This window comes from Chelonoidis abingdonii, chromosome 1 (assembly GCF_003597395.2).
Source record: "Chelonoidis abingdonii isolate Lonesome George chromosome 1, CheloAbing_2.0, whole genome shotgun sequence".
Lineage (NCBI taxonomy): Eukaryota > Metazoa > Chordata > Testudines > Testudinidae > Chelonoidis > Chelonoidis abingdonii.
The window spans coordinates 352006337-352022725 of NC_133769.1; the positions used below are offsets into that span (position 1 = coordinate 352006337).

Sequence of the window (16389 nt, forward strand, 5' to 3'; positions counted from 1 at the left end):
CCTCAGCTTGCTCGCTCCGCCACCAGCGCAATGCTCTGGGTGGCAGGGCTGTGAGCTCCTGGGGCAGAGCAGCTGCAGAGCCTGGCCTGACTCAATGCGCTGTACTCTATGGTGGTGGCAGTGGCGTGGCCTGGCTCCAGGCTAGTGCCGCCAGCCACCGGTGCTCCAGGCAGTGCAGTGAGGGGGCAGGGAGCAGGGGGGTGTTGGATAGAGGGCATGGGAGTTCAGTGTGGTGGTGTGGATAGGGGGAGGGGTGGTTGAGGGGGAACAGGGGGTTGAATCGGGGCAGGGGTCCCTGGTGGGGCAGTCGGGGGAGGGGTTGCATGGGGCAGCAGGGGGCAGTCGGGGACAGGAAGGAGGAGTGGTTGGATGGGGCAGGGGTCCCAGCGGGCCATCAGGAATGAGAGGAGGGGTTGGATGGGGCAGCAGGGGGCAGTCGGGGACAGGAAGGAGGAGTGGTTGGATGGGGCAGGGGTCCCAGCGGGCCATCAGGAATGAGAGGAGGGGTTGGATGGGGCAGCAGAGGTCCAGAGGCGGTCACGGGACAGGGAGCGGGACGTATGGATGGGGCAGGGATCCCAGAGGAGCCATCAGGGAATGGGAGGGGTGGATGGGGCAGTTAGGAGAGTCCTGGGGCAGATAGGAGGTGGGGGCCAGGCCACAACCTCCTCCCCTAACTGGCCCTCCATACAATTTACGAAACCTGATGCAGTCCTCGAGCCAAAAAGTTTGCCCACCCCTGATCTAAGTAACTGTCCATTAAATGACTGAATGCCAGTAATGAGACTGTCACTATCTCCTGGCATAAATGTAGAATTATTTCCATATGTTGATTTTCTGGAGGAAGAGCACATGTGCATTTAATTTACATTTCAGATTTTTAAATTTTAACACTGTCCACAAGTTCTGCTATAGGCAGTGTTGTTATAGCCGTGCCGATCCCGAGGTATTAGAGAGACAAGGTGGGTGAGTGTACCAATAAAAGATATTACCTCACCCACCTGGTCTCTCTAGGTTCTGCTGTGCAGTGTAGTTGTACTTGTCTCTGTAATATCCTGGGACTGACAAGATAGGTGAGGTAATATCATTTATTGGGCCAACGTCTGTTGGTGAGAAAGACAAGTTTTCAAGCTTCACAGAGCTCTTCTTCAGGTCAGAAGAGCTCTGCGTGGCTTGAAAGCTTGTCTCTCCCACCAACAGACATTGGCCCAATAAAAGACCTTATCTCTCTAGGTTCCAACATAACAGTTTTCACAGGTGAGATATCTGTACTAATATATTACAAGATATTAATTAAGATATATACAGATACATTATATGGATCTTGATCTACAGAAAAAGAAAAATAGTAGAATATTGCATATCAATTGGAGTTTGTTTGCAATTATTAATTAGCTCAAAAGCTGTATCTGATTGCTTTAATTACTACATAGCTGTTTATCATGTCAACTACCATGCCAATTTCTCGTTACCCTACAAACCTACAGCCAAAGCAAGCTTGTGATAGTAGTTTCATATGGACCAGCAAGATACTTCATACTCACTTAAATTAAACATTTTTTTAAACTTTCTCTTTTCCTGCCTTTTCCTAAGGTTTCTATGGTACAAGAGTTTGTCCTAGTATACAAAAACACCACCACTCAACATGGCAGTCTGATTTACAAGCATTTTGTTCCTGAATTCAGAGCCTGACAGGGATGCTGTGAAAGCAAATGCCTAGGAGGAACCTAAAATAGGGTATCCACTTGGGAAGAGATTAAGTGATTAAGTTTTGTGCTCCTGCCAGCTGCTAACTAAAATTTAAAGGGCCAGCAACATGTTCGTAAACTAAACACAAAACAAGTAGCTCCTATGTTTCCCTGTTTTCTTCAATAGACTTTCTTTTTTAAGTCTAAAAAGGAGATACCTTCTGGCAGCTACAACTGTCACCAAAAGTTTGATTTTCCAGACGTTTATAAAAGTTAAATGTAAAATATATGGCTTTTTACCTGCGAAAAAGAGTGTAAAAATAAATGTATCTACAATTAGAAAGATGTATTTCAGTGCATTACTTTAATTACCTTTGTCAGAAGTATGAGCTTCCAACAAAAATATTTGGCATTAAAATATCAACTGTTTTCATAGATTATGAACTCCAATTACCTTTCTGATACTGTTTATCAACGTTGTTTTTTTTTAATTAACACTACTACTTCACACTGTTCTGAGGTGTCCATCACAGGAGTGGGTACTTTTACACAAATTTAACTAAAACAAAGACAGCTGGCAGCCACTCATTATCCTCCTCCTGCATAGCATATTTTATTTACTTGTTTTAGCATTATCATAAAGTATGTGAATATTTTGTTTTTCCAGTGCTAGTTTTATGCTAATCCTTTGCTAAGAGATGTTAACTATTTCCTATATATCAATGCAGTGGTGACAAATCTCCTTTAAGAAAACAGTACTTTTCCTTTTTCTGATGCTCCTGGACAGAAACTTATATGACCCACATAACAGTAGTATGAGTTCCCCTCTCAGAAGCTCAGTTCCCAAAGTTAAACTGTCTTATACACTCTATAAGTTTCATTTAACAAAAACCCAAGGTCAAAAGTCACTCTACAGCCAGCTGGCCATGGTCAAGGGGTATGCTCTCTACGAACATAACCTTCCAGGAATTCTTATTCCATTACAAAACTACATAGCTATGCTATAAGTACTTTTGTCACCTTTCATGCACATCTTTAAAACACAGTCAGGCTCACAGCAATTCATATTGTTTTCACCTTTCATTTTTCTCTCTCTCTTTCCCCCTCTCCCTCAAACCTTGGGTGCAAATGGCATGAAGAAAACAACTGATAATAAAAACTAATGCTTTTTTGCATTACTACGAAGTGCGAGACAACCCTAATTTGCCGTCATTGAGTTTTACTGAGTCATTTGCCTCATTTTACTAATTTGTTTATTTTTAATTTGCAAGTTTTTCCAACTTCTTCCACTGTTGCACTAAATCCTAAATTATCTGGGAGTGTGATCGGTTTCTGTCCTTTGTTCATATATATTTGGAGAGCTAGAAGCATTTCACAAATATACTACCATCCTGATTTTGACACTTAATATTTTAAGTACTTTTCTGAGTTTGACCTTACACTAAAAAAAAATAAATAAATACATTGCCAAGCATGCAGTAAAAAAATCAAGTTGGCATTTGTCCCTGGCACAACTGCAGAAAATCTACTTGCTTATATCATGGAATGAAACATTGAAGCCAACAGGAGTGCTGGAATCTAAGCAGCTAGCTTAAGCAAAACCTTGCCAAAGTGAACCCACCCTCTGGGAAGTAACTCCAGAAGGGGAAATATCAGGCAGTCAGATTCCAAGACTTACCACAGAAGTAACTCACTCACTTATGAAACAAAAGTAAAATACAATCAGACAGTAATGTTACTGTTTAATATTGTTTCCCCTCCACGTTAAATGCCACTCTTAAAAATGTACTCTTCTTTCTAAAACCTTTTGAATACATTCAAGAACTACTTTCAGATAAAGAAACATATTTTGACTACACTACATTAGAATGAATATTATGGAAATAACGTAAGAGCTGCTAAAACACCTGGGACACTGATCAAACAGAGCTTGACCCAATTTTTCAACAGAATAACAATAAGAGGCATATCAAATAGAATTTTGAAATTAGCTCATTTCAAGAAATTCAAATATTTTAACAGTCCAGCCTTTAAATAGCATGGAGATGTAAAAAAAAAATTAAAGTTTTATATAGGTAGTTTTGCTCATATTTATACAGAAGTTTTTAGCAAGGTAGTAGGCAGCCCTACAGCAAAGGAAACCAAAAAAATAATAAATTTTCAAGCCTGCACCACTTCCCTTCAACTCTCTGCATATGCTTTCTGCTAAGCTTTTTCTTTTATTTGTGTACTTCTGCCAAAGACACTACAAGTGTTGCAACTGTCATTTCTCATTCCCTTCTCCCACTGCAGCATACCTTTATGGATGCTGGGGGAGTATCTTAAAATGAAGACCACCCATCTGGCTGCTCCTCACTACCCTGCTCCAGCTACGCCTCAGGTACCAGGAAGCAGTTTCAGCTGAGTAGGGAATGGAGGCAGCCAGAAGAAAGGACTTCATCCCCCAGGACATCTGCATTGGTCCCAGGAGCAACAGAAGCTAGTTGATGAGGATGGACAATATGGCGAGGAGACCCTTCACTCCCAAACACCTCCATTCAAGCTAGGAAACACGTAGAGCCGATAATGGAGGTGAAATGTGGGTCAGACAGCCTGAGGATGAAACAGTGGATATGCATTTTGCAACCAATCTCAGGTGAAAGGACCTTTTGGACTTACTGCATGCAGTTGTTCCATACATGCATGATAGCTGAAAGTGCTCTTCCTCCTCCCATCCCTGTCTTTTGAATGTATGGTAATCTATGCTTTGGACATCCAGTGCTGAAAGAGGTGCAGCATGCTTTACAAGGGCATGAGCCTGAAGACCAACCAGAAACTACCACTGGTTTATGCAGTGGTCTGCCTTCTTAGTGGAGCAAACCATTCAAAGTTAGTCAGGCCAATACTTGGTGTAAGCTATCTATCAATATGAGGGACATTTCAAGGTCCTAGTCTTTACCCTTAAAGCCCTAGATGGCGCAGAGGCTGAATGACCACCTTTTACTATGCAGCCGGGCAGATAAAAGAGAAACTCAGATTTAAAAAACTTACTGAGGCAGGATGTATTCACAGGGTGGCCCTGGGCTGTGGAATTTGCTGCTGCCACGGTGAGACTGATAGAGCCTTGCCACTTTTGAAACACAGAGCAAGACATCCCTTTGTGCAAGTTTTTCACCAAGACCGAGAAACAGAACCAACTGTGGATTCAAGGAAATGTACTCTAGTTCTGAATACTCTCAGCATAAAACGTAAAGGGTTTCTGTTCCTCACCTGAGTGATTTACTGTCACCTTAAAATTTTACATAACTAACATCCAGATACTACAGTGATTAGTGCCTCTGAAGTAATAATAATAATAATATCATTAGCAATAAAAGCTAACTATATAATTATTAGTAAAAGCATACAAGATTTCCATTAATCTTAAAGTAGAACTTTGTGCGGGTATATTAATCTCAAGATGCTGATTAGTCTATTGACATGAAGACACTCTTTTTAGTTCGCAACTGACTAAATGTCAGCATTATTCATAAAGAAACAAAAACAAACAGCTATCTTGATTCACTTACTGTATCTATAAGCAATAGCTGTGTCCAGTTTCACTATCAGTCCACGAACTAAACCAAAAAAATTACACTATATATTTTTGCGAAGTCTATACTTTCCTTCCTGCTGTTTCTTAATCTGCTGTGTGGGGTTAATAAATATATACTATTTCAGTTGAACTACTTTTTTTTCAGCTTGGATTCAAAGGACTTTTACAAATGGCAGCAATTTGAACTTCCTCATATTAGTTAAACCACAGGAACAGGTATAATAATAAAAATGTATAACATGAAATGTACCTGCTTTTCCTTTCAATGAGAATGGCCACATAGGAAGCTGGTAAAGCAGCTCCGAAGCCCGGAGTCCAAAAGTAGAATTTTCCAAGTATCCTCCTGAAAACGTAATTTTATATCTATTATATTACATGCTAAAGCATCAAGAAAGATAGTGTACGTTGCATGTGTTATGCTCAACATAAGACTGTATTATGTCCATTTTCCACCAACAGATACACATTGCACTCTTTAAATTAGTCCATATTGCAGACACCAATAGTAATACTTTTAGACTTAAACAGTCCTTTTCAACAAAAATCTCCAGACACTTCATAAACATTAAGTCCCATAATACCACTTAGGTACATTAGTACTGCACCCATTTCATTCAAAGGGCTTTTATTAAAGCAGACAGTACTTTAGCTCCCAAGTGATATTTATGAAAGGTTAAAGAATTATGCAGAACTACACAAAAATTGTGACTACTACTGTCTCTTCTGAAGTCAGAATAGCCTCCTCAGAAAGATTCAGAGGTGTAGGAAATGGATGTGAGGCTATAAAATGAACCAGAAGACGGTTCAAATAAGTACACTTCACAACATGTCCTGAAGACAGATAGGGAAACTGATGCTGAGAAATTAAGTGACTTCTCTAAGGTCACCTGATAAGTCAATGTAAGAGCTAAAAATAGAATCCAAAGTTTATTAAACTCAAGAATTGCAAACCTCCCATTGACTTCTGTGGGACCAGGATCTCACCCCAGGAGTCCACAACTTCAGGAATAATACAAATTAAAAAAAATCTTATAAATTCAGGGCACATTAATAAAACAAAATCATCCTGAAAATAGATTTATTACATAAAATAATGACTAGCTGTAAGGAATTAATTCTTTGGACAAAGATTAAATTTGTTACTGTGGAAAAAAGGAAGACGAACATACACATTTGCTAATGGTTTGGTTACACTTGCAGCTGTACAGCGCTGGGAGTTACAGCTGTCTTCGTACAGCTGTGTAGGGAAAGCGCTGCAGTGTGGCCACACTGACAGCTACCAGCGCTGCAGTGTGGCCACATTTGCAGCAGTGTTAGGAGTGGTGCATTATGGGCAGCTATCCCAGCATTCAAGTGGCTGCAACGTGCTTTTCAAAAGAGGGGGGTGGGGTGGAGTGTGACAGGGAGCGTGGGGAACAGAGTGGATTTTTTGGAGCTGACACGGTCAGCTCCCTGCCTTGCAAGTTCTAATAAAATCTGAGGACTGGAAGATACACGCACCACCTTCATATTTTAAAGTTTCGACCCTTCACACCCTCTCCTCAAATTCAACTAAATGCAAATAGCCTTCAGACAATAAGCAGCTGCTCGCAATAAAGAACCCCCCGCCCTCCAGTCTGCTTCTCTCCTCAAGCAAACACTAGCTGTGGACATTCATCCCCCTCTGCTCAAGCAAACAGTAGCTGTGTTTGTTTTTTAGATAAGCAGCTCCGGGAGCCCCGAGTTCACAACAAAACAAAGAGTGTTATCTTTACTTAAAAAGCATTATGGGAAGGTTCCGGAGGTCTGTTACAGCGCAGTAAGATTAATCACTGTTTACATTGGCACCCCAGCACTGCAAGAGCAGCGCTATAGTCGTTATTCCCCAGGCCGAGGTGGAGTAAAACCAGCGCTGTAGCCAGGGAGATACAGCTCTGTATGTGCCTTGCCAGTGTGGACGGGGAGTAAGTTATAGCGCTGTAAAGCCGCCACCACCACCACTGTAACTCTCAAGTGTAGCCAAGCCCTAAATGAAAATTATAGTAGCAGCCCAATTGTCTAGTCAGTTATTAAAAACTTGATTCTGAACTCTTGCATATCCAGCCTACTTAGAATGGACTGTGGAGGCAATAAACCATCTCCAAGGAATGGGGATACTTGTGAAGTGGAAAGATTACGCATAGTGCTTTAACAAGCAATAGCAGCTGATTCAGCAGCACAATCTCATTTGAGACTCTATCCTCATAAAACAGGGCAAGTAACATGATAAATTCATATGGAGCAATGAAAAGAGATGAAATTACATATGAGAAATGGCAACACATAATAAAGAACTAGTGAAATTAGAAACACCATTTGGACCAGCTCAATTTTATAATTGTCCTAGGAAGGGCAAAGGACTTGCCTCATTCAATCTTTGCCCTCAATGCGCCACAAAAACGACACAAACAATTACGACCAGTTTATGTTCAAAAGTGAGAAGAGTCAGTGAATCAGCAACGAATGATGTAATGGTAATTATACACACTATACATTCCCATGGCTGCAGAAGGATAATTTCACTGGACAATGCCAAATGCTGCACCAGCTAAAAGTTCATTATTACAGGAATCTGTTGTTTTGGCACAGTTTTGAATCATTCTACTACTACTTACATTTTCAATTTGATAAGAAGATTTAAAAGACAGCAATATACATTTTACATAGCGCAACTGTCTGCAAATTCAAACGCCAAAAGTACTTCTCACCAGGAAGAATCTAAAAATATAGACAGAAATAATATTTTGGATTACAAGGTTACTGTTGTGTTGTCTAGTGGTTAAAACAGGGAATTGGGAGTTAGAAACCTAGGTTCTCTTTTCACTCCTGTCATTGATTCATTATGTGACCTTTCCCAAAGTTTAAGGCTTGTCTACACACAAACATGCAATAATTTAGTTAACTGAGAAAAATCCCTATGTAAACACACTTCTATTGGTCTAAACTAGTTTAACTTGTCCCTGTAAACAAAACCAATACAAGCCAAGTTTAAACCAATATAAAAGTGTCTACATGGGGCTGGCACTGGCATAACTAAATCTGTTTACAATCACACCTTTAGGTAACGAATCCAAGTGTGTAGACCACAAGTAATATTTTCTAATGCACTCTTAAGTGACTTAAGAGCCTGAAACTGCTAAGTGCCCACATTACTGTTGAAAATTGGACTTAGGTGCTTTTCAAAAATTTACCCAAACTGTGTCCCACAGTTATCCCATACTTAGAATACTTACACACTTTTTAAACCACTTTAACATCGTTGGATAAAGGGTGCCATATAGGTACAAAATATTAACATAATTATAATGGCAAGGTATTTATTTGAAATTCTGCTTCCCTGAAGATATCTTCTTCCAGGGGTCTCACTTCTGGTTCTTCCACTCCCTAGTATGAGGAAGGTAGAATTCTCAAGGGCAGCAGAAAGATGTCTGAGCACAAGCTAGACACCTTACTGACTGTTACCCAGGATGCACTGTGCTTAACTCAATCCTTGGAACCTTCCACTCAATTCCAATAGAGCAGAAAGTGAAATAGCCCCAGAAAAAGTCAGTCATTAAAACTAACAATGACTGGGGGAGCGGGGAAGGACTAGTAGCTCAAAAAAAAAAAAAAATTAAAAACAGATGTAAAATACAATGCCAGCTCAAACAGATTCTGTTCCAACCTCAAAAGAGATAAATGGATGATTTATAATCCTGAAAGGTGAAAACTTCAGAGAAGCAAAATTACAAGGGAAGCATTGGTTCATGTCAATTCCTATCAGGTGATTACCAAGCCCAAATTTTGGAGGCAGGGTTGGAGCTTAGATATTCACTGACTGCAGCACTGCTCTACCAAAGGCTGTGTTGTCTCTTCCCTGCTGGGTGATAGCATAATGTAAAATTATGTACTGAGGACCACATCACCATTCTGCATAACTGCGCCAGGAATGCTGCTGAAGAATTCTGTGCGCTGTAAATGGTGGGCCAGGCACCTCTGCCAAGTTATAACATTCTCAGATGCAGGACGTGATCCATGACAAAATTCGCTGAGAGGAGACTGGAAGCCCTTTCATCCTATGTGTCATGGCCATGAACAGTTGGATTGACAGTTTCATTATCCTGATGTAAAAGGCTAGCACTCTGCGAACGTCCAATGAGTGAAGCCTCTCTCCCTGCCACTTTAGTGCGGCTTAGGATAGAACACTGGAAGGAAAATGTCCTGGCTGATGTGGAACTGGGAGCCAACACTCAGGAGGAAAGCTGGATGTGGCCTGAGCTGAACTTTGTCCTTACAGAACACCGCGTATGGGGGTTCTGACGTTAAGGCCTTGAGCTCAGACACCCTCTGGCTAAGATTATCACTACCAGAAACGCCACCTTATACAAGAGGTAGAGCACAGAGCAAGTAGCCAGTGGTTCGAAGGGCAGCCCAGTCAGTTTGGAAATACCAGACTAACATCCCAGGCCGGAACCAATTGTCAGACATGTGGATATAGTCTGTTGAGACTTTTCAGGAAACGGCTGATCATGGGGTTGGCAAAGATCAACCGGCCCTCTCCACCTGGATGGAAGGCAGAAATGGCAGCCAAGTGAACCCTTACTGACAACATGGACAGCCTCTGCTGCATAAGATGGAGAAGTTAGTCCAGTATAAGTGAGCATTGGAGACGGCTGGTGCTGCGCCAACCAGATTTAAAATCTCTTCCTTTAGCTAGGTAGGTAGCCCTGGTGGAGGATTTCCTACAGCCAAGAAGGACTTGTCTTACTGGGTCCGAGCAAGAGAGCTCCATCAGATTTAGTCATGGAGCTTCCATGCCGTGAGGTGCAACGACTCGAGGCTCAGGCACTGGAGATGGCCATGATCCTGGGTTAAGTCTGGGAAGAGTGGAAAACTGACCAGAGCTTCCATGGACATTTGCAGGAGAGATGTGTGCCAGTGCTGGCAGGGGCAGGCTGGAGTTATCAGTACCACAGAAGCTTCTTCTCTCTGTATCTTGAGGAGCACCTTGTGAACAAGAAGGATGGGTGGGAATGCTTATAGGAGATGGCTTCCCCAGGGGAGGAAGAACATATGCACGATGGAGCCCAGGCTGTGATTAAGGAAGGATCAAAACTGCTGGCACTTCCTGTTGTGATGTGTGGTGAATAGGTCTATCTGGGGAAAGATGCAGTTCTCGATATCTGGGTGTAGTGACCACTCATGGCTGTGGAATGACCCGCTGAGATAGTCTGCCAATTCGTTCTGTACTCCCGGAAGGTACGATGCTTGTAGGTGTATCGAATGCTCTACACAAATGTCTCACAGCCTAAGTTCCCTGTAAGCTGTGCAGCTGCACAGCAGGCTATCAAGTGCCGTGCAGTTCAGGTGTCCCTCCCCCCACTGCCATATGCTGCTCCTGCCTTGGAGCAGTTTCCGGGACCCTCCTGTGCAGAGTGTGTGTGGGGGGGTGCTAATGTCAGAGTCACACCTCATCTGCACAGGGAGGGAGGGGGGCGCACGACAGGGCTCAAGATGGAGGGAGCTTGCTGGCAGCTGCTGCTGTGCCTGAATTTGCTAAGTTACTTAAAAGGGGAACTTACTTAAAGTGGAGTGAGTACTTAAAGGGGCAACATGCCTCTGTCTCTCTCTTTCTCACACACACACACTCTCTTTCATGCTCACCTCCCAACACATGCTTGTGTTGTTGCTGTTAGTTCTTGATACTTCTTTCAAAGTGTGTTATTTAAGTTTTTTTGACTGGTCTACTCATTTCATAATTTTTATTTCTATCTTATGCTTAAATTTAATTCTTTGAGTAGTGAGTTCTAAAATGCCTAACCTGTCTTGGCTGGAGTAATTATCCCTATGGTAACTTTTTAAAAATGTATATTATATCTAGGTTTCTGGTTTCTACTGGTGGTGCACATCGGCACATTATCTCGATATGGTGCACATAAAATTCATTCCGCACATGGATGGAAAAAAAAGACGGTTACTCACCTTTGTAACTGCTGTTCTTCGAGATGTGTTGCTCATATCCATTCCAATAAGGTGTGCACGCACCGTGTGCACGTTCGTCAGAAGATTGTTACCCTAGCAACACTCAGTGGGTCAGCTGGGTCGCCCCCTAGAGTGGCACCGGATACATACCCCTGCCGACCCAACGGCCCTTCAGTTCCTTCTTGCCAGCTACTCCGACAGAGGGGAAGGAGGGCGGGTTTGGAATAGATATGAGCAACACATCTCGAAGAACAACAGTTACAAAGATGAGTAACCATCTTTTCTTCTCCGAGTGCTTGTTCATATCGATTGCAATTAGGTGATTCCCAAGACTTACCTAGGCAGTGGGGTCGGAGTGAGATGTTGCAGAATGCAGAACTGCTGAGCCAAAGGCTGCATCATCTCTGGACTGTTGAACCAGAGCGTAATGTGAGGCAAAGGTGTGGACGGAGAACCAGGTAGCTGCGCGACACATCTTCTGGATGGGTACATGAGTCAGGAAGGCGGAAGATGAAGCCTGAGCTTCAGAATGTGCGGTGAGGTGGCTCAAGGGGAAATGAACCAAGTCATAACAAGTATGGATGCACACCGTCACCCAAGATGAGATCCTCTGGGAGGAGACAGGTAGGTCCTTCAATTGGTCTGCCACCGCAATGAAGAGTTGGGGCTTTTTACGAAAAGGTTTTGTCAGCTCGATATAAAATGCGAGTGCTCTACAGACGTCTAGGGAGTGCAATTGTTGTTCCCATCGTGACGAGTGTAGCTTCAGGAAGAAGACCGGAAGGAAGATATCCTGGTTGATATGAAAGGCCGATACTACTTTACGGAGGAAAGTCAAGTGTGGTCACAAATGCACCTTGTCCTTGTGAAACACAGTATACGGTGGGTCCACCGTGAGAGCCCTAAGCTCAGAGACTCGTCTGGCCGATATAATGGCTATGAGGAAAAAACTGTCTTCCAGGACAGGTATAGTAGCGAGCAGGCTGCTAACGGCTCGAAAGGAGCAGACATAAGTCTGGTTAGAACCAGGTTTAGGTCCCAGGTTGGAGTGGGATGGCGTACTTGGGGGTATAGGCAGTCCAAGCCCTTGAGGAACCTAGAAACCATAGGGTGTGAGAACACAGAGCGGCCACTTTCCCCTGGGTGGAAGGTAGAGATGGCTGCCAAGTGCACCCTCAGTGATGATACCGCTAGGCCCTGTTTGAGAGACCAGAGGTAGTCCAAGATGGCGGGGATCGAGACCTCGGTGGGAGTAACATTATGTGTTTCGCACCAGCAGGAGAAACGGTTCCACTTGGCCAGATACGTTGACCGAGTGGAAGGTTTCCTGCTACCCAGGAGTACTTGTACTGAGCCAGAGCAACGTAACTCGGACGGGCTTAACCACGCAACAGCCACGCTGTGAGGTGAAAGGACTGCAGGTCTGGGTGGTGAAGTCTGCCGTGGTCCTGAGTTATGAGGTCTGGGCGAAGAGGTAGGGTAATTGGGTTGGCTATCGACAGGTCGAACAGCATGGTGTACCAGTGCTGCCTGGGCCACGCTGGAGCAATCATGATCAAGCGAGCTCTGTCCCTGCGGAGCTTTATCAGGACCCTGTGATCCAGCGGGAATGGTGGAAAGACGTAAAGCAGTTGGCTCGTGCACGGCATCAGGAAAGCGTCCGAGATCAAGACCGGGGAGAGGCCTTGGAAGGAGCAGAACATCTGGCATTTCCTGTTCTCGCGGGAACCGAAGAGGTCTATACAGGGAAAGCCCGACTTCAGGAAAACAGAATGAATAATATCCGGACGAATCGACCACTCGTGAGACAGGAAGGATCTGCTGAATCGATCTGCCAGAGTGTTCCGAACCCCTGGGAGAAAAAAGACGCTACCAGGTCTATCGAGTGGGCTATACAGAAGTCCCAAAGCTGGATGGCTTCCTGACAAAGGGGGAAGGACCGTGTCCCTCCCTGCTTGTTTATGTAATACATGGCCGTTGCGTTATCTGTGAACACTGAAACACAACGGCCTTGCAAATGCTGTTGAAACGCCTGGCATGCAAGGCGGACTGCTCTCAGTTCTTGGACATTGATGTGTAAGGCCAGCTCCTGAGATGACCAAAGGCCTTGAGTGTGAAGATGGCCGAGGTGAGCATCCCAGCCGAGAGATGACAGTTCCATCGTCAGGGACATAGAAGGCTGAAGTGGATGGAACGGCATCCCTGCACACACCAGGGAAGGCGTCAACCACCAGTCGAGGGAGCCTAGGATGCTCGGGGAAATCGTGACTATCATGTCTATGGTCTCTCTGCCCAGGTGACCGAGGTGAGCCATGATTGGAGGGGACGGAGGCATAGCCTGGCGTGTTTGATCACGAATGTGCAGGCAGCCATATGACCCAGGAGACTGAGACAAGTGCGAGCCGAAGTTGTCGGGAAGTTCTGTAGGCCCCAGATAATTGTTACCATCTCCTGAAACCAAGGCTGTGGTAAGCAGGCTCTGGCGAGATTAGAGTTCAGGATGGCCCCAATGACGTCTATCCTCTGTATGGGAACCAAAGTGGATTTCTCTGTATTGATCATCAGGCCTAGACTCATGAGTAGGTCCTTGACGACGTCCACACAATGGGTGACTTTGCCTCGGAGGTTCCTCGAATGAGCGAATCGTCGAGATACAGAAAAACGTGTATCCGATGGCAGCGAAGGGAGGCGGCGACTACAGCCATGCACTTTGTGAATACTCTTGGGGCTGCAGAGAGGCCGAACAGAAGGACCATAAACTGGAAATGTTGATGGCTGGCTACAAACCGGAGGTATTGTCTGTGTGGAAGATAGATGGAGATGTGAAAATACGCATCCTTCATATTGAGGACGGCATACCAGTCTCCAGGGATACCATAAGAAACTTCAACTTTATCATGAACTTGTTAAGTTCTCGCAGGTCCAGGATAGGTCTGAGACCTCCCTTCATCTTGGGGATTAGGAAATAGCGGGAGTAGAATCCCTTGCCCTTTTCGTCCTTTGGTACCTCCTCTATGGCTCCCAAGGCAAGGAGTGTCTTGTAAGAGGAGTTGCTCGTGAGAGGGGTCCTTGAAGAGGGACAATGATGGAGGGTGGGAAGGGGGGGGGCAAAATAAACTGGAGGTGGTACCCAAGTTCCACCGTGCGTAGGACCCAATGATCCAAAGTTAGCTGAGACCACGCAGGGAGGAAAAAGGAGAGGTGGTTGTAAAAGGGAGGGAAAGGATCCTGGAAAGTCACTGGTACGCCGTCCTCGGGCGTAACTTCAAAAGTTTGGTTTTGGCCCCGTAGGTGGCTTGGACGGGCTCTGATTTTGGCCCCCTTGAGGTCCTGACTTCCGTCTACGACCGGCTCAACCACACCTTCTGCCAAAGTCCTGCCTGTGTCTAGGCGGATGGTAAGGGCGGTGAGGCTGGGGGCGGAAAAGCCAGCGTTGAGTCAGCGGTGTGTGCATGCCGAGAGAGGGCATAATGACCCTGTTGTCCTTGAGGCTTTGCAGCCTATGGTCAGTCTTTTCAGAAAAGAGGCCTCGACCGTCAAAGGGCAAGTCCTGTATGGTATGGCTGAAGTTCCGGAGGGAGGCCCGACACCTGAAGCCATGAAATGCATCTCATGGCAACTACCAAGGCCAGAGTCCTGGCTGCAGAGTCTGGCCTTGTCCAATGAGGCCTGGAGGGAAGTCCTCGCCACTTTCTTTCCCTCCTCCAAGAGGGCAGCAAACTCTTGACAGAAGTCTTGAGGGACTAACTCCGTGAATTTGCCCACTGCCGCCCAGGTGCTGTAGTTGTAGCGGTTAAGTAGGGCTTGCTGGTTTGCCACCCAGAGCTGGAGGGCCCCTGCAGAGCATACCTTACGGCCAAGTAAGTCCATGCGCCTAGCCTCCTTCAATTTTGGACCCGGAGCTTGCTGGCCATGGCATTCCCTCTCATTGACAGACTGCACGACAAGGGAGCAGGGAGGAGGATGGACGTACAGGTACTCGCACCCCTTAGAGGGCACCATGTACTTGCGCTCAACTCCCCTGGCAGCGGGTGGAATAGAGGCTGGAGACTGCCAGATGGTATCAGCATTGGCCTGGATCATCCAGATGAATGGTAAGGCCACTCTTGTGGGGGTGTCAGCCAACAGAATATCCACCACAGGGTCCTCTATCTCCGGCATCTCCCCTACCTGGAGATTCATATTGAGTGCCACATGTCTCAGGAGGTCCCAATGGGCCCTCAGGTCAATTGGAGGAGGGTCCGTGGAGGATGTCCCCACCACCGCCTCATCAGGAGAGGAGGAAGAGGAAAGGCCAAGGACAAGCGGGTCCTGTGTGGACTCTTGCTCTTGGACGACCTCCGGCTCCAGTGGAATCTGGGAGTTTGGTGGCTGAACAGGCGCTTCCTCCATACCGGTAGGAGGAGGGCGGCTGATAGTCACCTCCGGCACCCGGTGCTCCGATGGAGCAGAGCAAGATGGGACTGGAGGTACACCTTGGGCCTGGTGGTACACCCAAGGTGTCCAGAATGACCACTGATGGAGGCCTTGATCTTGGGCCTGGGTCTCCTGGAAGATTCTGGCGGGCACATTGGAGTCACGGTCCTGTGCATAGGAACTGTCCGCATGAGAGGACACCAATGCGTGTCGGGATGGCCAAGGAGGGGCTGAAAACCCCTGGGAAGAGTCTCCCTCTATGATTGATCTCGCTCTCTCCGGCACTGGGGATCGGAACCAGGAACAAGATCGGGACCTACGACCGGAGCGGTGCCAGGAGGTCGACCGGGATCTCGAAGCTCGACATCTGGTGTGGCTACAAGAGTCACGGTGCCTGGGGCGGTGCTGGGACCTGGATCGGTGCCGAGAGTACCGGGCCAGCGAACAGGACGCTGATCGGTGCCACAAGTGCGACCGGTGCTGAGAAGGGGATCGGTGCTGGGACTGCAATCGGCATTGGAACCGGGATCGGCGATGGAACCCGGAACGCCGGCGGGATCGCGATCATGAGTGCTGCTGCTCTGCGGTGCCAAAAGAGGGCGGTCTCATCAAGGCCAGCTTGCCTACCGATTGTATGACCCGCACCAGCGGTGCTGGGGGTTGAGGCAGGGCAGACTCTGTCATCGCGATCAGCTCCCTCGCCATGGAAAATGTCTCCGGCGTGGAGGGAAT

General features: G+C 45.9%; 1 protein-coding gene across 4 annotated transcripts in view; it reads right to left on the bottom strand.

Moving 5' to 3' along the window:
- TMEM135 (transmembrane protein 135) overlaps positions 1 to 16389 on the bottom strand; it is a 465661-nt gene that overhangs the window by 411186 nt on the left and 38086 nt on the right. For 3 of the 4 annotated variants that reach the window (XM_075061746.1, XM_075061748.1, XM_075061747.1), the window contains exon 3: positions 5513 to 5605. In XM_075061746.1, coding sequence (XP_074917847.1) covers positions 5513 to 5605 — 93 coding nt within the window. Of the gene's footprint in view, positions 1 to 4737; positions 4814 to 5512; positions 5606 to 16389 lie in introns of those variants that run through there. The other variant, XM_075061749.1, reaches the window with a different exon arrangement.